The 26798-nt window shown below is 43.5% G+C and overlaps 1 protein-coding gene across 1 annotated transcript in view; it reads right to left on the bottom strand.

Annotated features, from left to right (window-relative positions):
- The window catches only part of COX15 (cytochrome c oxidase assembly factor COX15), a 90005-nt gene that overhangs the window by 9938 nt on the left and 53269 nt on the right, over window positions 1–26798 (bottom strand). The window contains exon 8 of the mRNA XM_085606297.1: window positions 21686–21799. Within this exon, the coding sequence (XP_085462423.1) occupies window positions 21686–21799 (114 nt within the window). The remainder of the gene's footprint in view (window positions 1–21685; window positions 21800–26798) is intronic.

Genomic DNA, 26798 nt, shown 5'->3' with positions numbered 1-26798 from the left:
GTATTTACAAGCGAGTGGGGTTTTGAGGTTTTAGTCTGTAATGCAAATACATTCAGCATCACTAAGGCTGGTTGCCCTTGTTGGAGTGTACTCAGTCACCCAGGATACACATGGTTTGTGGTCTGAAAAAGCAGTTTGGACATGTGCATTTCAAAAAATCTGAAAAGTGGATTCATAATGTGTCAGTCTGTAAAAGTGATTTTCACTTGCCAACAAAAAAGAGCAGTAAGTGTGCATTCAAATTGGCAAAGAAATTTCGTTTTGTGACTAATGTGAAAACAAGACTCTGTGTGCAAATAGGAATTACAGGCAGAGATTTGTTGCGTTTTGCTCTGGTGACTTCACAGTTGCATTAGTAGGAAAAAGGGGGAGCGATTTTTTTGGTGCAGAAACAGACTCTTAGCACACACCCACCTCCTTTCCATGTATAATCATGCACAGTATTTACAAGCGAGTGGGGTTTTGAGGTTTCAGTCTGTAATGCAAATACATTCAGCATCACTAAGGCTGGTTGCCCTTGCTGGAGTGTACTCAGTCACCCAGGTTACACATGGTTTGTGGTCTGAAAAAGCAGTCTGGACATGGGCTTTTAAAAAAATCTGAAAAGTGGATTCATAATGTGTCAGTCTGTAAAAGTGATTTTCACTTGCCAAAAAAAAAAGAGCAGTAAGTGTGTTTTCAAATTGGCAAAGAAATTATGTTTTGTGACTATTGTGAAAAGAAATGTAGTAATCTATTTAAATAAAATAAAGGAATTTTTTTTTAGTTTTTTTCAGGTATTGCTGAAGAGCAGTTAACAAAATTTAAGATGCCTACAAAATCCAGAGTTCAAAAAACGCACAAAAAAAAACCTATATTTGAAGACAACTAGAGGACCAAAGTTAGTAGAAGATGCTCATGTTGGGAAAAAGAAAAAATCTTGTGGTAAGCAGAAAAAACAATTTCTAAAAAATATATTCAAAAGTACAAAATGTCTGTACTGGAAAAAATGTTCTGAAAAGGAATAGAGAGGAAAAATTGAGAATTTAGTTAATGCAAATATACCTTCTGCAATGAAAAGATTTAAATAAATAGAAAAACAGCGTTTAAAGAGATACGTAGAAAAATGTTTCAGAGAAGAGTTATGTCCAATTTGATGAAGGATGTGAAGAAATATAAGAAAAAGACAAAGTTTTATAAAAGAAAAAAAGAAATTGAAGTCATTGCAGCAAAGGCATTAGAATTAAAAAGGAAACTATTCATTTTAATTTTGAATAGGATGCGTACATTAGACAAAATGGTTAATGTACTGAAATCACATAGCAAAAGGAAAAGAGTAGTGAACAGAACAAACTTTTGTAAAGTGTTTTTAGGAAAGTGGATGCATAGTTCAAGTAGTGAACCTTTTTTTAATGAAGAGAGCTATTTTCAAAGTAATAGTTTGCTGCATGCAGTTGACACCAGAGGTCGTGGTTACGAAGTGACAAATGGTTGCATAATGGAGAAGGAGATAATGGTTCCAAGAGATGAGGTACAAGTGATGGCGGATGAGGCTATGGGGAGACGTCCTAAAGCCCCAGTGTACACTTGGAATTGTAGTAGTATTTGCACTGTGCGTCAGGAATCTATTGACAAATTTCGTGAGTTTCTAAGAGAATATAGTAAAAAAAGTGTAAAACAGAAGATTAAGGTGCTTCAAAGTCTGGATCCATGCAGAGTGAGAGAGAATACTGGTTTGCAGGGTCATTCTCTGGCTTGTCTATCTAGAAAAGTGTGTAATAGTGTTTTCCATCATTTTAGGATGCTGGCTGTTCATCATACTGAAATGAGAAAGTTTGTGAGACGGTTGTATTTTGCAAAAAGTCCAGCAATAAAGTTAAATGAATTGAATAGGGCTCTGTTCCGAGGAACGGTATCAGATGTAGAAAAGGTTGTTGATGAAATTCAGTTTTGTTACTTTGGTCCTGAACAAAACAGTGCAGAGAAGGACACAGTAAATGAGGAAGAAGTGGAAGAGAATGTAGAACCCTCTGTAAGTAACACATTTAATGATCACATAACAAAATTTGCAATAATCTCTAATGAAAGACCAAATTTTACTTGTATTTGTTGCCGCAGAACTCATTATAGAAAACAAACTAGGAATGTTGATCTCTACAGAAAGAGTGAAAATGAAGATAATTATAAGTGGAAGGATTTTGCCACATATATATTTCTTGAAAATTGTTTTGATATGGGTGAAGATCAGCGTATTTGTAAATACTGTTACAACAAGTTAGAGGAAAATAGAATGCCGACCAGAGCTGTACATAATAATTTAGAATTGGATGCTATTCCTGCTGAACTTTCTGAATTAAATACATATGAGTCTATACTCATTCAATGTGTTCATCCGTTCCAGACCATAGTACGTATGGAGCCCAAAACTGGTAAATTACCTCCTTCAGATTTACTGAGAGGTTTAAAAGGTAGAGTGGTGTATTTGCCCTTGGATTTGAAAAAAAATATGGAAACTATTGATGCGGATACTTTGGAAACTGAACCATTAATTATTCTGGTTAATGGTGTACCTACAAAGAATAAGAAGATTTGACAGGAGCTGGTAGATGTGCGGAAAGTACAAAGAGCAAATTTGTATTTGAAAAGGAATAACAAATGGTATGAATCAATTTATATAGAAGAAGAAGATTTACAAGAAGACACAGAAACACCAACTGGACAAATTGTAAAAGTGGACAAGTCAAAGGAAGAAGAAATATATGAACATTTTAGCATACATCCTCTCCATTCAAAAGAAGTTATGGGAGACAATATTGATCTGTTTCAGATGAAGAAAGCAAAAGGAACTCCCGTGAGTGTATGGGAGGAGAGCTTGGAAGCTCGATGTTTTCCCCAGCTGTTTCCTAAAGGAAAAGGAGGACGATACGATGAACGTCCGGAACAGATTCCAGCTTCTGAGTATCGGACTACAAGACTATATGCTGAAGATCCCAGATTTCGACAAAGTATTCCTTATTTGTTCCATCTTTTATTTGAAAGCGACTTGTCTGCACTGTCTTATGCAGTAAATCACATTTTAAAAAGTGGAGTACATTTATAAAATGTGTCCGCTAAGGATTTTATGGAGAAAGTGCAGCACCGAGATGATCATTTGGAAACACAACTGATCAATCTGATGGCTTGTCAGCGTGGGACAAATGAATATTGGTACCGACGCCATGGTGAATTAAAATGCATGTTACGGAATTTAGGAACACCAACATGGTTCGTTACACTAAGCTGTGCCGAGTACGCTTGGGATGATTTACTGGATTTTCTACGAGAGGCAAATTCAAACATTAAAAACATCGAATACAAGACAGCAGGAGAACTGTGCTCATTGGATCCGGTTAATGTTTGCAGATATTTCAATCATAGATTTGAGGCTATGATGTCCTTCATCTGCAATAAAAAAATCCACCTCTTGGAGAAGTAGTAGATTTCTTTTGGAGAAAAGAGTACCAGGCAAGAGGTGCTCCTCATATTCATATGCTGTTGTGGATTAAGGATGCCCCAAAGTTTGGAACAGATACTGATGAAGCAGTGTTATCTTACATTGAAGAATATGCAACATGTGCTATACCAAAAAGCACAGAAGAGAAAAAGTTAAAGGAGCAAGTTTTACGTTTCCAAAGTCATCGGTGTGGAAAGTACTGTCGACGGAAATACAAGAGCAAAGATAAATACTACACTAAATGTCGATTTGGATTTCCTAGACCTGTTCTTTCAAATGGAAGAGTAAACAGTTTTATGTCAGCTGTGAGACATACTATCACAAGAAAATCACCTAAGAATACCTACAACCTAAAAAGAAAAGAAGAATCAAAAAATATAAATGACTACAACCCAGTCATTTTATCCATGTGGAACGCTAACATGGATATACAGTATGTAGCTGACAATTCCATTGCTGTTGCTCGATATGTAACGTCTTACATTACGAAATCAGAAAAAACAGAATTGAAGGAAATGTGGGAAGAGATTTCTCACGAGAAGACTGTCAGTAAGAAGCTGTACAGTTTCAGTTTGAAGATGTTATCGCATCGAGAAATTGGATCCTACGAATGTTCAGATAGGTTATCTTCTGCAAGTCTCTACTCGAAATCAAGAAGAATAATTTGGGCAAGTTTAGGCCTTGCAGTAATGAGAAATCGGGTACTGAAATCTGTTGGAGAAATTGAATATTTGGCCGAGAATGACCCACAAAGTAGATATTTTGAAATCAAACATGTTGGACACATATTATCCAAAAAGAAGTCAACATCTGGAGAACATGTGTCTCTATGAAGTGCTGCAGAACTACATTTATTCACGGAAAGCCGCAGAAGACATCAACAATGGAAAATATAAAGTGATTGGTGAGGAAGGATGTTTGGTGAAGCAAACAAAAGGAAGTTTGATAAATCACAGGAAGCTGAGTTGCGACACTACTGACAAAAAGGAATTTTACTACTTGGCTCTTTTACAGCTGTTTAAACCATGGCGTTCAGAGGACGAACTACTGGGAGAATTTCAAAGCTATGAAGATTCTTTTAATGCTTGCAAAGACAGCATACAATGCAGTACATTCACAACTTATCTGCAAATGTTAAATGAAGAAATTGAACAAGAAACTACAATTGCAGCAGAAGTAGCTAGAGACAGTTCTCAAGACAGCCAAAGTTCAGGAACACTCAGTCAAGATCCTCTAGGACAACCAATCGTTGAAAATGAAGCATCAATAGCCATGAATGAAGTGGAAACGGCTATGAATCAAGCGCAAGAAGAATTTATAGACTTACAAAATTTGGAAAGACAACTGAATGAAGAGCAGCAACAAATTTATGAAGAGATCAGAAGCAAAATTGATCACGGATTTCAACATGAAAAAAAAGAGTGCTCATGCACATCATTTCAACCAATCAGGATGTATGTAAGCGGACAAGCTGGAACTGGGAAAAGTTTCCTTATAAAAGTCATCAGAAGCTACCTACAGCAAAAAACGGATTCTACTTTGTCTTGTGTGGTTACTGCTCCAACTGGGTTAGCAGCATATAACATAAAAGGAATCACTTTACATCGTTTGCTAATGTTACCAGTGGAGCATGAGAACAAAATACAATACAACAAGCTAACTGGAGAAGCATCCTTGGAAGTTTCAAGAGTATTGAAGAAGATGAAAGTTCTCATTATTGATGAGGTGAGCATGGTATCAAACTTAATGCTTGCCTTTGTGCATTTAAGAATGCAGCAAATTTTGAAGACAGACTATGACATGTTATTTGGTGGAAAACACGTCATAGTTTTTGGAGATCTTTTGCAACTTACTCCAGTTAAAGGACAACCAGTGTTTAATACTGTCACACATGAAGACACGAAGAAGTCATTGGGAAGCATCGGTAATACAAATATTTGGTCCTTCTTTGAGTACAAGGAACTTACTACTAATATGAGGCAAGCAAACGATGAAGAATATGGAAGTATTCTGAAAGATATCAGAATTGGACTACTCACTGAAGCTGGCACAAAAGCATTACAGAGTCGGCTGCTACATAATTTATTTCCAAAGGAAGAAATAGTTGCAGAGAAGATATACAAGAACATTGCAGAAAACAAAAGTGTCATCTGCTTAATGCCAACTCTACGTGAATGCTCAATATTCAATGAGGAGCTTTTGAAATTGGAAAAGGAGGAGATCAGGAAATTGGAAGCAGTTGACAAAATTGAGGATGGAAGAATTACTGTCACAGTAACAGGCACACTGAAAAATAAATTGAATTCACTAGAGAAGAACATTTCCAAAACAGCTGGATTAGAAAAAAATCTATATGTTTGCATGAACTGTAGAGTATTTTTAAGAAGAAATTTGGATGTTGAAAAAGGTTTAGTTAATGGAGCTATGGGAAGAGTTGTGGGTTTTATTAATTATCAGAAAAAAGATGGAATTGAATGTTTAAAAATAAAATTTGATCAGATAGAAGAAGTTAAAGATATTTGTCGTTGTTCAGTTCGTTTCATGCTTGTGAAAGACTTATATGTACGTAGAAAGCAGTTTCCATTTTCTCTAGCATATGCTGTAACTATTCACAAGTCTCAAGGATTGACTGTAGATTGTGCATTTGTGAACATTGGTTCAACTGTGTTCAAAGAAGGTATGGCTTATGTAGCTTTGTCACGAGTGAAAACATTATCTGGTTTATTCATGATAGACTTTGATGACTCAAAAGTTAGTGCTGATGCAAATTGTGTAAAGGAGTATAATAGATTAAGAAGAACCTATGCTCCTCATTTAGGTCAGTATCCTGTGTTGGAGAAACATGTAGTTTCCCGTAAAAGGAGAAATGAGAATATCTGTACTGAAGATGTAGAGAGGAGGAAAAAAAAGAGGAGTGATGTAATTGCAAACAAAAAGAATAAGGAAAATGAAGAACAGGTTGTAGGATGTCATTTTGAAAATAGCTCTGGTGTCAACTGCTACGCTAATGTAGTGCTGAATGTTGCATTTTATCTTGAAAGTTTGCAAGAGCAGATAATAGTAAATCAGGGAAAAAGATTCTGTTCTGAGCGGAGTCTCCTTTTTCATAAGCTGAGTAATGATAAAAGTCAAATAGAAAGTGCTACTGAAATTAGAAAACTTTTAGATGTATGTTCAGGACGAACACAGTTTTCTCAAAATGAACAGCAAGATGCACATGAATTTTTGATGTATTTTCTAAAAGTACTGGAAGAAGAAGAAGTTGCAATTGATATTTTATTTGGTCTCTCTTATAAATGGGAACATACATGTGGCTCTAATGTTGATAATGAAAGGTTTATTTATTTGACATTACCACAGAGTAAAACAGTCACTTTTGCTAAATTAGTTAAAGATGCTAATCATAGCATGCAATGCGGTGAGTGTAAATCTGACATGTTTTCAACATTAATTTTAAAGGAATACGGACAGTATGTAATTTTAATGATGCAACGATGTAGAGCTGATGGTTCAAAATTGGATACTTTAATAAAGAAGTTTACAGGACAGCAATTATCAATTTCAGGAAAAACTTTTGTAACTGTTGCAATAATTTTCCATGAAGGACCTACTGTTACTTCTGGACATTACACAGTTTATCTTAAATGTGAGAAAGGCTGGACACTGTGTAATGATTCCCAATTGGTTTTTAAGCAACGTTTGCCTTTTGATTTAGCAAATTCCTATCTAATCTTCCTGAAACCTAAATTTTAGAGAGACTTGGCAAAATCTGGACAAAACAATTTTACCATTTTATTGGATTACCATTGGAATTTTCAAAAAAAAGATTTTTTAAATTATCATTTGGCCTAATGGAAAGATAACCAATTGTAATGTGGACTTTTATAATTTGTTATGAAACTTTCAAAAACCAAAAATTTAAAGAAAATCGGTAACATCTGCACAATTTAAATTTTGGAATGTTATTGGAGTGCCATTGGAAATTTTTTCAAAAAAGATTTTTAAAATTACTATTTGGCCATGCGGAAAAGTAACCAATTCTATTGTGGACTTAATAAATTATTAATAAGTCTTTCGGGAACCAAAATGTTACAGAGAATCGGTGAGATCTGTACAAATTAAACTTTAGAATTTTATTGGATTACCATTGGAAATTTAATCAAAAAAGAATTTTAAAATTACTATTTGGCCTAAAGGAAATGGAATCAGATGTATTGTGGAGTTATTTGAGATATAATATTGTGATTATACTTCTGAAACAAAAATATCAGAAGGAATTTGAAAGAAATAAGTATTGTTTTTAGATGATATTTTTTTAGAATATTTTGCATTTCTGTAATGATAAGTTTAAGTGAGAAGAGATTCTGGGCTTTTTTAATACAATCTTTGAGATTGTTATTTTTTTTTTGCCCGCTGTTAAATGATGAATGCAATTGCTTTCACAATTTATAGTGAAATGCAATATATTCTGAAAACAGCAAAAATAAGGCAAAAATATTTTTTGATAAATATGTAAATATGTGTACTGTATTATAAAATGTTTTCTAAAATATTAATACTTTTTTCTTTTTTTTCAGATTGATATAGAAAATTTACGAAAACTAGAACCATTTTTAAAGCAATTTTTTAGAAAAATAAATTAAATTTTTTTTTGAGTGGGTATGGTAAGTCACCAATATCATGGTTCCTTTTTTTCTACTTCTCTACAATCACATTTTCAATTTTTAATTGTAGTCTCTCAAAAAAAAAAAAAAAAAAAAAAAAAAAAAAAAACCTTGGGTGCGCGCAGGGTGCGCACACCTCAAAAAAAATTCAAAAAACATTTCTAAAAAAAAAAATTGTTTGGTTAAGTTTATAAGTGGCTCTTAAAAGAGCCCTTGAGTTAATGGAGGGAAACAGGAAGAGAAAAACGCAAAAAAAGAAAAAACATCTATGGCCTAGTGCACGGATGCGCATCAAATTTTCTCTGAAGGAGATCAAGACTGGTCTCCCCCACAGAAATAAGAGAACCGCAATCAGTGCACCGTGTAGACAACCTCGCCAAACAAGGTGGACCAACAAGAGGTATAGAAACAGGTGAAGGCACCATCGCAGCTGAAGTGCTCCCCTGAGCTGCCGAAGATGTGCTCGGCTGAGCTGCTGCTGATGTCGTCGGATGAGCAGGTGGAGAGTTTTCTCCAGAAGCTCGACGATAAGTTACTGGATGCATTTTGTAAACATGTCTCAACATAGTGTGAATGCTAAAAGAATATTTCTTGTTAGGATTCCCACGAGATAAGACTTTTTTACAAAGTACACATGTAACTTTCGGTGCATTTACCTTTTTCTCACCATCTGGGAAAGTGAAAAACTGCCATATAAAGCTGTCTTTCTGCTTCCTGTTCCTCTGCCTCTCAAGAGTGTCCTGGTCACTGTCTGAAGTAGGTTGCTGTTCAGCCATTGTCTCTCAACAACAGAATAGCTCCTTCTCCAAAGGAATCAGAACTAATAATGAGGGGAGTAGGTGTGGTTTGGGAAGAATCTGGAACAGAAAGTACTTCAAACCAATCAAAAGTGATGATTCTTCATCACATGACTTGCCATGAGGGGATTGGGTGTGGTATTGAAACAATTAAAAACTGAAAGTAATGATAACCAATAAGAAATATTGTTTTATTATGTATAAACCCGAGGTGCGCGCACTGCGCAAGCTCCGAGCGCGCACCCCGTGATGACGTATGCACGAACGCGTAAACGCGCAGGTGCATACGTCATATGCGCGTACCTAGCGCGCATACGTTGAAAATGCGTATACGCGACCGTTATTGCGCATAATTTTAGCGTATGCGGAAGTAAACCGCGTCGAGCGCGTAGGACGCATGCGTACGTATGTACGCATACGTACTGGGTGCGCGCTCCCAGCGCGCACCATGAAGTATATTTGCGCACGTAAATAACGTACGCCGGAATTCATAAAAAACGTACGAAATAGTACTAGAAGCGCGCTCAGAGCGCGCACCCCAAAAATTTATAAAAAAAAGTGGACAAAATTATTTAAAAAAAAAAAAAAAAAAAAAAATCCTAATTGAATTTAAAAAAAAAAAAAAATTATAAAAAAAACCAGATAATATATAAATGAATATATAGTAATTTTATTTTAATTAAAAAAAAATATCTTTAATTAAAAATACATAACTTAGCATATAAAAAACCATACAAATTCACTGAAAAAACCAAAGGTTTCAAAAACGTTATAGTTAGGGATTAGCATTTAAAAAACCTTGCAAATTCACTGAAAAAACCATAGGTTTCACACACGTTATAGTTAGGAATTAGAATTTAAAAAACCTTGCAAATTCACTGAAAAAACCATGGGTTTCACACACGTTATAGTTAGGAATTAGCATTTAAAAAACCTTAGAAATTCAGTGAAAAAACCATAGGTTTCACACATGTTATAGTTAGCTGGACATTTTACTCGTAAAAAACCAATGAAATTCCCCCGTTATAGTTAGTTCAGCTAACTATAACTCGCGCGCCCGCAATGCACTGCTGATGACGTCACATATTACATCACTCATGACATGGTCAGTGACATCACTCATGACATCACTGATGACATCTCAAATGACATCACTGATGACATCACTGATGACATCATCCTTGTGATAGAGTGGCAGACCTCCTCTTCCCCTAATATAACCTTTGATATACACATTCAAAAATAGAAATTACAATTTTAAAAACAATGGACATACCAATACCAGTTACAACAACCTATACAGTAATTCTAAGATCCACATACACATCCACTCATTCACCAACAGTCACTCATACATGTACTCACTCATCATATGTACTCATACACCTATACACCCTGTTACACAATGCCACTCATCCATAGAGTTACTGACACACATAGTCACTCATGCTAATAAAGAATCAAACATCCATTTACTTGCATATACAGTTATACACACACCACCACACTTACTTCTACGGAAACTTACACATACTTAGTCTTTTAAACAATCACTTAACGAAACACATACTTATTCATACAGGAACTCTTTCAATCTCTCACTCTCACATATACTCGCTTATATAAACCAATAGTCACATATACTAGTTTAAAACATATGTAGTTACTCATAGAGACACTATTGAGACAGTCATTCACTCACTAACACACCCATGCACACACTCATGCACCCATAGAGTCCTGCACACATGCTGTCTTCAACACATACAAAGACTGAGTCATTCATTCATGCACCTATGCACTACGTAATACCCCCCACCAAACCATACAGACATCAGACACTGATACTCAAAAAACCAACAAATAACCTATATAGACACTCATGTAGCTACTCACCAACCCATGCAACCACTTATACACAAAGAGAGAGACTGATACAGATATTTAAATATTTAAAAATTACTCACTAAGCCATGTATTCACTATGATACACTTAATCAGTCAGTTACACAATCAATTTTTCAAAAAAAAATCATCCATTTAGACACTTATATACCCATTTATTCTTCCATCGACCTTGAGATGTACATATATAAAACATATTTAATTTTCAGAAAAACACACATTCACTGGATGATGTCATCAGTGATGTCATTTGAGATGTCATCAGTGATGTCATGAGTGATGTCATGAGTGATGTCACTGACCATGTCATGAGTGATGTAATATGTGACATCATCAGCAGTGCATTGCGGGCGCGCGAGTTATAGTTAGCTGAACTAACTATAACGGGGGAATTTCATTGGTTTTTTACGAGTAAAATGTCCAGCTAACTATAACATGTGTGAAACCTATGGTTTTTTCACTGAATTTCTAAGGTTTTTTAAATGCTAATTCCTAACTATAACGTGTGTGAAACCCATGGTTTTTTCAGTGAATATATATATATATATATATATATATCACAAATTTAATGGGAAGGTTGGAACTTTTTGATGCCCCACAAATAAGTCAGTGGATACCAACTTCATTTTTAACTCCCATTTTCAAATTCCTTCACCTTTACAGAATGATTAAAAATTAGCAATTTTACCTCTTTATTTATATACACTTTATTAATCTGTTAATATTATTTCATTTTCTAAGCCATCGCAGACCCCCTCCTCCCCAGTGGTTCTTGGCACACAGGTCTAGGTTCTTTCACAATCAACATAAAGCTTGTTCTTGAATATCTATGAATAATGTTTATTGCTTTACTGTACTTAACAAATAAATGTGCTAGCTTGATAAGCTCCTGCTGACACAGAGTTCTGTGCTGCAATTACCTGTTAAGTATTCTAAGTAGTTCAGGATCTCAGTTGGAGGTTTGCCTAGCTAGGAGCAGCGCTGTCATCATTTTATTATCATTGTGCTTCTTCACGTAAGGACTCCAGGTTAGATGCTCACGTGGCAGGGGCCCCGGCTGCACAACTGCAAGATAGCTCTAACTTCGGGGCACTCACTTATAAATTAGCTCACATGCCACAAACGTTTGAGTTCATACGCTTTCCTGTCTGAAGCCATATAACTGCAACACAGTAACTCTGGCGTCAGCCGGTCAGAAGCTGGTATTGCGGTCTTAGGTTCAAACGGTCAACCAACTCCATTACTTAGCCGTTTTGCCACCATGTTCCTGGTCTTTCAGTACTGGTGGAGACCACCTGTCAGCTAATTTTTTAAGCAGAGCATATGCCGTCCTGGGTTGTCATCTATATCTCCGTGCTAGTTGCTTTGCTTGACATTGCTTCTGCGCAGCAATATTGAGTTAGGCAGGTTCAGGAGGTCTAGGCAGACATTGGGTGGAAGGGGGACATAAAATGTCAAATACAAATTTATTCTTTCTGGGGGCGGAGCTTGGCTCGCAACGAGAATGGCGGCTTGAGCCGAGGGCTCCGGCACACAGAGGCTCTTACCCTTTATTTATCCTGCCCCACACCGTGATGATTGAACGTGGTTGACCTGCCACGGGTGGCGAACAGTGTGGAGTCAAGACGGGGCGAGATTTGCGGGAGCGGGGAGTGCTGGACGCCTGACGATCGGCGCCGGCTCACGGAGCAGAGGAGGCCTCAATCCCCGATCTTGAGTGTGGAGCAGGTCCGGCGACGTCGCTGTGCGTGCGGCGCCGCAGATTGGGGGTGCCGGAGCGATGGAGGTACTGCTCCCAAATTGAAGTCCACCAAAGCTGAGGAGCACCGCGGGGTGTGTGGTGAAGCCCCCTAGAACAGCAGAGAGCGGGAGGCTCCGACTGGTGAGGACTGGGCGGAGGCTCGATATGGCGGCCTGATTGCGGCGACCGAGGCCGGAGAGCGGAGAGAGACAGCAGCGGTGACTCCCTGGGATTGATATTGGAGGTGGAATCAGGGGTGAGACGCACGACTGTGGACGGCGGTTGAAGAGTGCTGGCCCTGCGCTGCGGCGCCGACGGCTGCGTCTTTGGGGACTCCCTGCTGCTCCTGGTGGTTGCGGATCCGACAGGTACTGGGACGCACGGCGGGCTGCACCAGGTGTTCCGCTGGAGTGGGGGCAGCCCCTGCGAACCATGTGGGGCCCGCTGCTGGACTGAGGCGCATTACACGACCGCAGGTCTGCTTTGCCGGCAGTGGGAGAGCTGGGAGCCAGTCCGGGCGCAGGGCACCAACGCTAGTGCGCTGAGCGCGAGGGTCCTCCACTGGCTGCTGGGAACAAGGTGCACAGGAGGAGCAGCTTGGTGAGGGAGCTGTATGAGAGACTGCAGTGCCTGCTGGAGACGGTGGCGAGGATCGCCTACTAAGGTGGCTCTTCTTAGCTGGACAGAGCTTGTTTGGGTGCCCCTGACCTGCGGCAGATGACTTAAGCTCTGCGGCTGCCCCGGCCCTTGAGTAGTTGGAGCGGCGCCGGGCGAGGTGGCGTGGGCGGCACCCTGCTGCTGGAGACACTGGTGCCTGCGACACACGGGTCGAGGCCCGTGATTTGAGCGGCGGCGCTCCCGGATAACACACTCGGAGCACTATCGTTACGCTCTCGGCCACTGGGGCGAAGTGGTGTGGTAGACGGGTGGCGCCCAAGGAAGGGAGGTGTCACGATGGGCAAGTCGGATAAAACGCAGGCGAAACTCTTTTGAGCAAAGGCGCCCTAGGGCCCAAGAAGTGGGGGGAAGGGGCGGCGGGTGGCGCGACTGCCCCCCCTGAAGACGCCCAGGACATCCGCAGTCTGCTGCTTTCGATGGAGAAAGGACTCCAGTCGGGCATCACCTCCCTGGGGGCGAAGATAGACGCTCTCTCCTATCGCATGGACCGCATGGCGGAGCGACTCGATAAACATTCGGAGCGCCTGGATCAAACTGAGGAGAGACTGGCAGGGGTGGAGGAAGCGCAGACCTCGATCGAGACTGAACACCAAAAACTAGGGCGTATCATGCAGGTACTGCAGGATAAAACCAAAGACCTGGAAGCTCGCGCGAGACGCTGTAATCTGCGCATTACGGGCCTACCGGAGACGACGCCTACAGGCAAAATGGAGTTATTTGTGGAAAAAATGTTGATAGGACTGCTCGGCCCAGAAGTCTTCTCGACTATGTTCGTGGTGGAGAGAGCGCATAGATCTCTGGGACCTAGGCCAGCACCGGGGGCGCCGCCGCGGCCGATCATCGCTAAGCTGTTGAACTACAGGGATAGGGATGCCGCACTCCGGGTGGCGAGGGAAAAGCAGTCGCTCCAGTATGAGGGGTCCTCTATCTCGCTGTATCCGGACTTCACTGCGAGAGTCCAGGAAGCCAGACGGCAGTTCGTCCCGTTTAAAAAACAACTGCGTGAGCAAGGCCTGGACTACGCGATGCTCTACCCTGCAAAATTGCGTGTTAACAGGCAAGGGAAGACTCACATCTTCCTTGATCCCAAGGCCTTACAGAGGGCACTGAAGGACTGGAGCAGGGAGAAGAGGAACAGCCCTGCGCGGATCTCAGGAGATGAGGAGGCCGAGGGCTCCTTGGAGCAGCAAGACTAAAGTACGTAGGTGATGGGTGCGCACTGGGCATGCGGAATGCTGTGGAGGTGAAACACTTGGGGCAAGCTGGTAAGAGAGACACTAGGGCGCCGCAATATAGCCTGGAACATTAGGGGGAGGGGGAGGGCCACCTGCTCGATGTGCGTAGTGCAGGGCTGGGAGGTGCTCTGTGGGAGAAGTGCCGGTCTGGCGGGGCACAACCCGTGGGCAGGGCTGCGACCTGGTAAACTGTGGCACTGGCGGAGGGATTGCGAAGATCAGCGGGACTTTGAATTTTGGAGGCCAAGGGCGCAGGGAGGTTGATACTGGCTCCTGTCTCCCCTCACGGTGGGGGAAAGTACTCTTGCTCTGTGTGCGGGGGGGGAGGGCTCGGTATTGAGCAGATTTCATCTAAACACCTTTGTACGGAGCAGCCTCCGAGTGCAAGACACATCTTTTGTGGGGATTTCTGTTTAGAGGGTGGGGAGAGGGAGGAGGGGGTCATCTCTTAATGAGATCCAGCGTGGCTGAGTTGGGGGAGGTCAGCTGTGGGAGGGGGGAGGGGAAGGGGGTTTGGTTGTTTGTTCAGAGGTTAGTTCGACAGACTGGAGAGGTGAGAGGGCGGATGCCTGGAGACTCCTTATACACGATGAGAATGGGGCCATTGAATCAGGACTATGATGACCATGGTTAGAACTACTGTCCCGCTAGGGTCACCCAGCCCCATACGAGTAGTGACTTGGAACGTCAGAGGATTGAACGATCACCGTAAACTGCGCAAAGTCCTGCAATATCTAAGCAGACATGACATAGATGTAGCCTTCCTGCAGGAGACGCACCTTCCGAACCATAGTCCCATGTTACGAACCGGGGGGCTGAGAGGAAATGTACATGCGGCTGGGTTTACAACACACGCTTGAGGGGTCCTCACCTGGTTGAATCCGAAGTCCGACCTTGCAGCGCAGCTGCTTGTCACAGATGGAGGGGGTAGGTACGTGATCTCACGCTGCCAGGGCAGAGGTCTAGACTTATTGTTAGTGAATGTGTACGGCCCTAATTTTGATTGTCCTCACTTTTATAGTAAACTGGCCGACACTGAGGGGCTGTGGAGCCTTGCAGATTCTGTGGGGAGGTGATCTTAATGTGGTTATAGACCCGCGCTTGGACAGATCGGGGGGCCCGGCTAGAGCGCCCGCGGCCGCTGCTACGATGTTGCGCAGGACAATGATCCGCATGGCGCTCTCAGATGTATGGAGGACGCTTAACCCTGCTGTGGGGGGCTTCACGCACTACTCTGCCTACCATAATCTGCACACACGCATAGATTACTGGCTTGCGTCGTCGACACTCATTCCGCGGGTTGGCCTGTGCCAGGTGCTGCCGCGGACTTTGTCCGACCATTCCCCCATTTTACTGACTATTGACACGCCTAGGAAATCTATCCCGCCGTTCACGTGGCGGTTCCCCCCCCCCCCTACTCCCTACTGGACCCCCTATTTAAGGAGGAATTGGCGGAAGCTATAACCACCTTTTTTTACACTAACGTGGGTTCAGTTGACAGCTTCCAGACGGTCTGGGAAACGTTCAAAGTCTATATTAGAGGGGTGGCTATGGGTAAGCATTCAGGGGTGTTGCGCGATATCTGCAGGAGATTGGCGACTCTGGAGAGTCGACTGGGTGAGGTAGAGGCCAGGCAGCTGGGGGGTGAGGGAAGCGGGGCTACGGAGGAATTGAAGACTCTATTGGAAGAGTACCACGAGACCGCGGATGCGGAGGTCAAACACCTGGGGAAGTACGCTACGGCTAGGGTTTATGGGGAGGGGGGAGAGGCCGGGCTCGGTCTTGGCGAATTTACTCAAGGTCAGGAGTAAAGCTAACATTACTGAGGTCCGATCGGAAGCTGGGGAGCTGCTGACTGGAGAGGCGGAGATCGCAGCCTGCTTTAGGTCGTACTATGCGGCACTATATGCTTCTCGGCAGACAGGGATGGATGAAGAGATACAGGAATACTTGGACCACATAAGGTGCCCTTTCTTTCCAATGCCCGTAGGGAATTTCTGGCTCTCCCCATACAGAGGGATGAAATCCTTGAAGCTCTGGCGGGCATGCGGGCGACCAGTGCACCTGGGGCGGATGGCCTGACGGCTGCCTTTTATAAAAACTTTGCGGATGTTCTCCTTCCACATCTTTCGCAGCTGTTTGACGACATGTGCAACACGGGCCGCATGCCAAGCTCCATGAGTGAGGCATTATTGGTCGCCATCCCAAAGCCTGGGAAGCCCCCGGAGGAGTGCAGCTTCTATAGACCACTGTCGTTACTAAATGTGGACACTAAGATCTATGCGAAAATATTGGCTACGCGCCTCGCATCGCTGACACCGGAGCTTGTGGCGCCGGAGCAGGCGGGCTTCATGCCTGGTAGGAATTTAACCTACAATCTGCGAACGGTTTTTGGCACCATGCAGCATGTCCGCAGGGACACTAGAGCGCTTGCGGTGTTCCTAGATATGGAGAAGGCGTTTGATTCAGTTGAATGGCCTTTCATGAGTCAGGTGTTGACTAAAATGGGCCTGGGCCCGGTATTCCTGCGAATGATGGGGGTCCTGTACATGGCGCAAGGATACGGCTGGGGGGGGGGGCGCGTTACAGAGGCTATTCACATCTCCAGGTGAACGCGTCAGGGCTACCCGTTGTCGCCGATACTCTACGCTCTGGTGGCAGAACCGTTAGCCTGCGCTTTGCGCGAATACCATGGCCTGAGGGGGGTGAACTTCCCCACCTATAAAATAGATGTGTCCACGTATGCAGATGACACCCTTCTGTACGTGCGAGACCCAGAGAGTAATTTGGCTTTGGTGCTGCGAGAAGTGGTGCACTTCGGTGCCCTCTCGGGCCTGCAGGTGAATTGGAGTAAGTCCATTGCCTTTCCGCTTACCCCCTCCACTACCCCCTTTGAGATGGAGTACCCGTTACAATGGTCAGATGAAGCGGTCAGATATTTAGGAATACGGCTCCACACGGACCCTGAAATATTGATGAGGGAAAATTATGGCAGGGCTATAGATAAACTTGAGGACGACGTGGAGATTTGGATCGGCCTCCCACTCTCCTTAGTTGGCAGGATATCAATTATGAAAATGGTAGTGCTGCCACGCTTCCTTTTCCTGTTCATTAATATCCCTATGGTGTTACCACGTTTTTTTTGGATAGATTACGTAGGTCTCTATTGAAGTTGGCATGGGCGGGCAAACAGGCTCGAGTAAGCTGGCAGGTGCTCACATTGCCGTACCACATGGGAGGACTCGGTGCGCCTGATATGGAACTGTACTATCGGGTGGCTCAGGGAGCGCAAGCACACAGCTGGATTCACGGGGAGGAATCGGTACCGTATCTCATACTGGAGAGGTTGTTTGCTGACCCCCTCCCGTTGCCAGAGATTTTATTTGAAACACCCGACCGTCGCACAGGCTATTTGGACTCCCTGAACTCCACGAGGCACGCTTGGGATAGTATGCTAAGGAACAGGGTTGGGGCATTACTATATTCCCCGGCAATGCCAGTGGAATGGGCGCGATGGCTATCTCCCTGTAGGGATAAAGGCGTGGTGCGGGCCCTGCAGGAGCTCAGCTTGCCTGCGATGGGAGACCTGTTTGTGGATGGCACAGTGATAACGTGGGATGAGGTGGCTGCGGGGGCGGAAGCCCCGTCGCAGCTGCAGCGTTTCCAATTTCATAGAGTGAGGGGGGCGTTGCGGCAGCAACTGGGGGACGACATGGCGGAGCCCCCGGAGGTGCCGGAACTAACGTATATCATCAAGCACAAATGCCCTCGCAGGCTAATATCTCGACTTTATAAGATAACTATGGAGCAACGCATACATCGGTACCCCAAGGCTAGGCTGGCCTGGCAACAGGACCTGGGGATGGTAATAGACGACGCCATGTGGCAGTATTGCTGCGCTGGCACACGTAGGATAATCACTCCATGGGAGGCACAGGTTACTTCATTTTAAGTACATAAATAGAGTATATTATACGCCGGCCAGATTACACCGTTACGGACTACGGGAGGATGCCGCGTGCGAGCGATGCGGACACGCCACGGCAGACTTTATCCATTTGGCCTGGGAGTGCCCGGAGGTCTATCGGTTCTGGCTTGCAATTTTCCACAAACTGGGGGGACTGATGGAACTAGAGTTTGATCCGGATCCGGCAGTAGCTCTGCTGGGCTATTCTAAGAAGTTGCCTAGAGCCTTTCGCAAAATGGTCGACATGGGTCTGCTAATGGCTAAGAGAAGGGTGGCAGTGTGTTGGATGAAGGGGCCATTGCCCACAGTAGAACAATGGGCCCGGGATGTATTATATTGCTGCACGCAGACTGAGGTATTTAGCGAGCTGCTCCCGCCGCGCAGTCGACCGAAAAATTTGTGGGGACTATACACGGAACGCCTTAGGGGGAAGGAGGGAACATCGGAGAGGGGTACGGAGTCGGGAGCTGTGGGGGACCAGGGGGCGGTAGTGCAGTAGGCTGCCTGGGGGGTGACCGTTTGTTAACGGGAGAGCCGACTTGTGTGCAGAGAGCCAGGAAATATACTTACAAGCTGGGGGCAGTGGGATGTGAGGGGCGGGGAGATTGGAGATAAAGATGTGGGTGTGTCCTGGGACTGACGGGTAACAGAGGGTGGAGTACAGGTAGACCGCGTAAGCTGGTAGAAACTGGGATTTGCATTATTGGAGGAGATCTGTTCGGACGCCTCGATGTTGGGGGTTTGGGGGGGACGGGGAGGGTGTTGGGGGAGTTTGATTAGAATAGTAGAAAAAAAAAAAACTGTTGTTCCCCGGTGGGGAAATGTACACAAGCCGTGACATACTACTATAATACTGGGAAGACCTCACAACGGGACTAACTTGGGGTGCAGCGATGCCCGGCCTCCAGGATGTGGGATAAGCTGACGGGCTGCTGTGAGGCGATGTGGTAAAGTAGCCGGCCTCAGGGTTGTAGGCGCACTATGATGTATGTCAGTTCGGGCAATTTGATAAAAAAGAAATACATTTAAAAAATGTTTTTTTTTTTAAATCTATTCTTTCCTCATATCACGGTTTAGCTCCCAGCAATCCATTCCTGGCCTCCATAATAAAAAATAAAAATAATCCAGACCAGAAATTTAATTTTGGGAATTCAGCCACACACCAATGGATCCTTTAGCACCTTCCAGTACTAAGATGGGAGTGACTCCACTTCCTTTTTGTATAACTAATTCCAGGTCAAATATTCTACTTCCACTAGAAAAGGGGGCCTTCTTGGGTCATTCACTGCCTCGCAAATTCACTTGTCAAATCACTGCACACGTTATCACTTTAGAAGATTCAGTTTGTGCTTCTTCTGTAATTCTAATTCCTTTTCTGCATCGTGTGTTTCCATTCTGGTCTGTTTGGTATCTTTGTACTTTTTCTTCCAGTCTTCAGTTTTTCACTAGCAGACATGGTATTTTATTCCAGTCTACTTCTTATATTATCTCCACTCCAGTTTCTGTAATGCAGGCGGAGATAGTCAAGGCAGCGCAGATCTTACCTGCCTGCGATGAAGAGCGCTACTGCAGAGCTACCCACTTTTGTAGCTTAGCAATATCCATTTTAAAAGTTTGAAACGAACTCTCTTTCAGTCTAACAGTTCACCAGAGGGCAATCACCTAGAGGATTTAATTCCTACTGTAACTCCAGATTTGTTTGATATATTTGAATGATAGTCCTGTTATACATGAACAGTGTAGCCATTAGACTGTGGCCAAAGACAGCAGTGTCGGTATACGTACCCTTTTGGATTAATCTGTAACAATGACCACCGTCTGCTATTAAGTCCTGTATCAGTGTTTTGGTTTTTAGATACGATGGAAAGAACTGCATTTAATTTTCTGGTCTTTTCTGGGAGGCAGAAAAGAAAGAAAACAAACAGCCTTGTTTTCTGAAGTTCTCCAGTGCTGGTATCTTTAATGCTTTGAAACAGTATCAGGCTCTTCTCCACGACATCCTCTGCTAGTCAGTCTTTGGGGTCTGTGGATGAGGGAATCCTAATGAACCCCAAGTCAGAGCTGTAGATTGCCGTTGGAACGTTTTGTAATTAGCGTTACACTGCAATTTCAGCTACAGAATGTGTATGGTAAATAGGATTGGGCTAGTGGAAGAAGTACAGTTAGGTTTATCTATTAATCTTTTTGTGGGTGAGATGGGCTTCAGATCTCGTAAGAAAACATTTAGGAAAACTAGAGTCTTTGTTTTCTTTGATAACAAGAGGCTATGTTCAATTTCCTTAAAAGGTATCAGGTAGGATGTTCCAGAGTATGGAATCATGCTGAATGTCTGACTTGCACACCACTGGCTCCTCGTTCTGGATAGTTCTAGGACATTTGGTGTTTCTGATTTTAACGTCCATTTAAGGATATTCTTCTGGAAATGAATTTGAAGGAATATTTGATCTTTCCTTCTAGAAGACTCGTTGGGTGACGCACATAACTTCAAAGTGAATCCTTACCAAAATTTGTAAAATGTGTAGCTTGATCGGGAATGGGTGGCTGTGGTCCAAGATTTTAATGTCAAATATTTTTTTCTCGCAATTTGGTACATCACAATCTAGATTTCTTCAGGAATTATGGCAGAAAGGATGTGGTTGGGACCATTAACATGGTCAATACTGAAGACCAATAGAGTTTGGATAAGGGTTTTTCCAACTTGGTGGGGAAGAAAAGTGTGGGATTACTTGGGGTCTATAAGCAGTAACTGAATGGACATAGAAGAAAGACAATTTAACACGGATGAGTGTACAACGATCAGGCCCTGCAACAGCAATCTCCATCAGAAGCTCAAACGTGACAGACAAGCAGGCCTGAATGGAACCTAGGCAATGCACCATCATGACTATTCTTGGCCTTCCTGCCGGATCTACTCAATGCACCAAAAGCAGTATGCCAATACTGAAGGTATGGAAATCAGCCTCAAGTTACCGACAACATTAGCCAGCAGCCTGTATGTAGACACTAAATGGAGTGGTGAGCAGGGCAAGCTCTTGGCTAGGCAAAATCAAAATTATTCACAAAATAGAGAAAACAAAGATTGTAAAATGTTGGCATCTGTGTAAGAGAAAAGGACCTAAGACAGGTCAGCACATGGCCACACTTGAATATCAGGGAGGCTGTAAGTAGCAAGTGACAGCAACTTAAAAATGGAAATACTGTTTTGGGTGTTAAGTCACAGTAGTACCTGCAGATAAGCAACACCGAGTAGTGCGGTCAATGCCATCTTCGCTCTGGGAGGAAGCGGAATTTTCCGAGAATAGTAATATAAGGCTGTGATGGCAGTCACGGAGCTGATGCCCTAGAGAGAAGAAAAACAAACATAATAGGTTACATACACATTAAAAAATACTGAATACATGATCTTTTTTGCATTGCAATTATTTATTAAGTAAGGAATAGAAGTGTACAGCATGGATAAGCATCATCCAAGAGTCAGATGGGACAACTTCGTATAGCAGTAAACAGAATGGGATGATACTTAGTAAGAAGGAGCGGGGGGCTAGGCAACAACAAGCCAATAGGTCTTGTCTTTGGGACCTTATAAGCGTTTAACCAAGCAACAATTAATGTTGTTGCACCAAGGATATTGTGCTGCATAACTAAATACTAATAAGGTCCCAAAAGCGAGACCTATTGGCTATGCCAATGTTTGTTAAAAGAAGTTGGGGTTTCTCAAAGATGTGCCTGTTGTTCTCCTCACACTGCATTGATATAGTGATCATTCCAAGATGGCCGTCTGATCGGTGGCAATAATGAGAATGTTAAGAAAGGGGGCTAGAATTCAAGTCCTTTATCTCAGCGCAACAGGTAACTGGGGCCTGGCTTTGTGAATGAGTAATGCGAGGTGTGGATTTCCACAGCCCAACTTTTAGAGAGAATGTTTTAAAAAATAAAATACACAAAGTAGCCTGGCAAGTACCGGCATATGGTTTTGCGCACAGAAAAAGAAGCCACCATAAGTATATCCCCATACCATCCCAATACCAGTTGTTAATCCTTTACAGGGGAAGAGATAAATGGTCTCTTGCTGTATGATTGGCGTTAAGCACCCCGCCACTTACCACCATTGTGTTCAAGCACAAGAAGTGGATTTGCATACATTTTTCTGGAAGTTCACTTTTTCAGACCAATGGTAGATTAGATGTCCATTTTTGTAAAAAAAATTTAACACATCCATATAGGCTTCCCTATCCCTTTTTCTGCTTCTGCAACATCGCTGTGAGGGATGCTTTAACTGCTACTCCTCAGGTTGCACTTGTACTGTGTGTGAGAGAAGCTTGCACTGCTGCAGCCTGTGTTCTGCCTGTAATGTGTGGGTGAAGCTTGCAGTCCAGCGGCATGAGCAAATCCCGATTCGGTGCATTGGCACTTACTAAAGCCTTTCACTAAACAAAATCCAGCCTTTGCACTGATTTCAAATCTCTTTTCCTTCCAGTAGCTTCATATACATGTGCAGCGTGGAAGGTCACTAGGGCCGTTCCCCAAAACCTTAGCCACTATGTAAAAGGCGCAAGTCAGCGAGACTTACTCCCATATTATGATTATATTGCCCAGCACCGAAAGGAGAATAACCGGTTACACCGCTAGAAAGTGCGATATCCATGGTTCTATCTTATATGTGGCTCACTCTATTACATATGAGAATTGTTTCATGAACCGTGTTTTTTGCTTTTAACTAAGGAATTATGAGGCTATATTTAGAGTCTTGCATTTATCGAGCCGGTTACATCATTGATTGAGGTTAGTATCGGGATTATCGTGCACTTTTACTCCATCTCTGTATGTTTATCTAAACATTCTATTGACTATCATTTGTCTGTCTAGAGATCATGTAATTATTGGGTTGGGCGCTCACCTGAATTGATCAAGTTACAAGATTACTGCAATAAGCACTTTAGTTTATTTGCACAGTTGTGTCCAGCGTGAAACCACCTGCACTTTATTTGTAGTGAACAGTCTTTTGCACAGCTTTCAACAGGCCTCGATATTCAATGTTATTGTCCATTTGTCGTACTCAGTTAATGAATGATGCTGACATACATACATGTACTGCACTCTATTTACCTGCCAGCACGGGTAAGGGCAGCAATAAGATTTTCCTGCTCACTAATTCAATCTTAATCTATTTTGTATAATTATAAAGATAGAAAGCTAGTCCTAGGAGATTCGTTACTGTTTTGATCGCACTGAGTTTTAGAATTGGCGAAATTTAAGAGGAAGGATGTCATTTGATGTAGATCATTAGGGAAAAGGAATTGTAACGAATAAAATAGTGTTACTTGTATGGTATTTTAATATGGTAGTGCCATTTTAATGTTTGTGTTTTCATGATTCGTGTTTTATATTGTATGGCTTTTCGTGAATCTGAAACAGTAAAGATATACAAAACCCCAAGCTGTAGCTTTTATCAGTGCTTGCTTCCACACTACCAGGGATCCGACAGCATTCTGAACTGTTTTGATGAACGGAATGAGAAAAGCAGAATCGACCGAAAAATACACACTTGTTTTGGTGAACGAACTGCTGCACATAAACACCTAATCTCAACAAAAGGTCGTCTGGCTTTTTCCCAATGCAATCGTGTATTTATGATTTGCTTTAAGGCTTGGCTAAATAAACACTAGTGCTATAAAAAAGGAACCGAATTTCACTTTGCTGTCCCAGGCCTGAAGCACCGGACTGCAGGTCATGTTGCTAGATCAGTTTCTCCCGCCAGGGCAGCCTCACCTTCGATGAATTGCCCACAGGATAGCTACCAAATGTACAACTGGCAAATTTCACCAAAAAGGATGTAGGGGAATAACTGCCAAAAGCCGGCTACGAAACTCACAAGACGCAGCCTTTGGAATTCAGAAGACAAAATAGAACAGTGATAAGGGTATCATTGCTAACTGACCATGGAAATGTGGGTTCATTCATATCTATTTAGAGCATGTAAAAGGATTTTCAAGGTTTTTGCTTTCAAGGACAGCTTTTACATCACTGCTGAATGCAGACCTTGAAAACTCCTCCCTAATGACACGCACTCTACGTTCAGCAGTAGAAAGTTCCCTTTCCTGGCCCTTATGTTCCAGACTAAGAAGTTAAGAGATGTACTTGGGGAGGGAAGTTCCTCCAACACTTCACAAGTGTCCCTGGAAACCAAAAGCGTTTTTACCACTGTACCTAGCAAAACATTTTTAAAAACAGGAATACACACATTCAAGGGCGGCGAGCGATGCAAGCATTGGCTGTGCGCGAGCGGCCCCAAGAAGCGATCTGTGGTGGGGGAGGGGTAGAAGCGGGAATTGTGTGACGGAGGAAAGGCAGATGGCAGCTGCGCATGTGCACGCAAGCTTGAGGCCACCAAAATCCTGTGGTGGCACTTTCAAAAGCCGCTTACTAAATGTCTCGTAGAGCAGCGCATGCGCTGGCTTAGGCGAGACCTATAAAAGGCAGTTTTGACAAAAAATAGCCTAGAGGGCAATTGTACAGAGGCTCAAATAGTGCACACATCAGAAAGTTGAGGACAAGTTTGGGGTACCACTGAAGCATGATGAACAGTGTGGGGAGAAACCTATGCTGCAGGCCTTTAAGGGTGACAAACAGAGAAGGCTAGTTCGGCAACCACAAAAATGCCGAAATGGCAGGGAGATGACATTTAACTGTGCCTGAAGCAGAGGTCAGCAGGGCTAAAGATAAAGCAACAAAAGAACCTTGGATAGAGGTGCAGAAAGGGGTCAACGTTGTGGGAAGCACACCATGACACAAACTATCTGGTGGAGCGTTAGGGGACGTACCAGGGTTAATTCTGGATGTGGAGGCTTGGACTGCTAGATTCTCCGGAGTGGGGTGCTGGGTAAGGAAACTGGGGTCCCCAGGAGCGTGATGATTGCGGTGGCCAATCGTCCTTTGCACAGGAGTCCCTGTGTAGGGTTTAGACCCAGCCCGAGTTGAACGTCTGTAAGGGTTTCACTGAAAGGGAGTAGGGGTTCAGAAGGTGTGACTCCCGGCTGAAGCACCTCAGTCAAAACTTCTGTCTTGACTGCAGTCCTGGGCAACTGAAGGTACAAGACTTCAGTTGCCCTACGCACCACCATTTGCAAAAGAAGCTCCCTTCTCCACAGCCACGGTAGGAGAAGAGACTGGACCAGTGTCCGGTGAGGTGTCTAACCCACTGGCCTCTGTCAGTTCCTCGTACCAGTTGTCCTGTGCCTCATCGGGGGCTGGTAACCATAAGGGACTATAGACCACTCCATTCAACTCCCTCTCCAGGCCCATCAACCAAATAGGGGAACTGGCTGAGAAGAATGGGCTCAGTTGGCGCCACTGTCTCGGTCTCGCTGGTGGCTCCGCTCCGGATCTAGCATGAGATCCATAGGGCCCGTCTGGCATCAAGGGCGAATCTTCTGCCATGGGTCCAGTAGGGCCCCTACCTTGAGGCGGGAAGTTCCCTTAGAGGGGCCGGGCTTTTCAAATAGGAGGCATATGGCCTCATAGAACTCTTTCAACTGAGCAGGTTGCTATGGGAAAATCGTGTTCCATCGACTTGCAGGGCCTGGAGTGCCGATGCTCCGTGCCTTGTCGGAAGACCTCTTCGACTTATTGGATTATTTCTGTTTGTGGGGCATACCAGACTTCCCTGATGATTTGGAGTGTGCCAACAACCGCTGAGAAGGGCTCCGGGATCAGGACCTTCAGTGTCGCAGAGTCGACTGATGTCAGGCAGCGAGGAGCCTGAGGGAGCGCTCTGTCAGTGCCTTAGATGCATGGGGTGGCAGTCCTTGCAAGTTGTGGTCCTGCTCCAAGCAACAAAAATTCACCAAGTGGGGGTCTGTCATCAACATTTGCCTGCGACAGGCTCCACATGGTTTGAAACTAAATGGTTTCTTGGGTGGCTACCTCACACCAAGAGAAAATCTCTCAAGAGAATTTGTCAAAATGTCAAAAAAAGCCGGTCAAAAAGTGACTGGGGGGGGGGGGTAGTAGCTCAGACCGGAACAGCGCTATCGGGCACATAAAGGAAAGAACTGATGTCAGCGCGCCGGGGTGGCGCCTATATAGGTACCACATCATTACACTGCGGATTCAAACAACGCAACCTACCAGCATGCAAGGGTACTGCTAGAAAATCTTCCTGATCTAATCTGCAACTAGCAGTCTCTTTCAAATATTTTTCTGTAGTGGTAAACCTATGCCTGTGTACCTTTCCGAAAAGACCGGCAGCCAGAATTGATTAAAGGCATGTGATAAACAGGGTCTTGCACAGAATTAACCCAGCACCACGGGTTTTACCATGTGAGAGGTGAAGCAGTGAT

The sequence above is a fragment of the Triturus cristatus genome, chromosome 1_2, assembly GCF_964204655.1.
Source record: "Triturus cristatus chromosome 1_2, aTriCri1.1, whole genome shotgun sequence".
Classification (NCBI taxonomy): Eukaryota; Metazoa; Chordata; class Amphibia; order Caudata; family Salamandridae; genus Triturus; species Triturus cristatus.
Note: the sequence above shows the minus strand (reverse complement) of the source record. Positions and strands in the feature narration are given on the sequence as shown.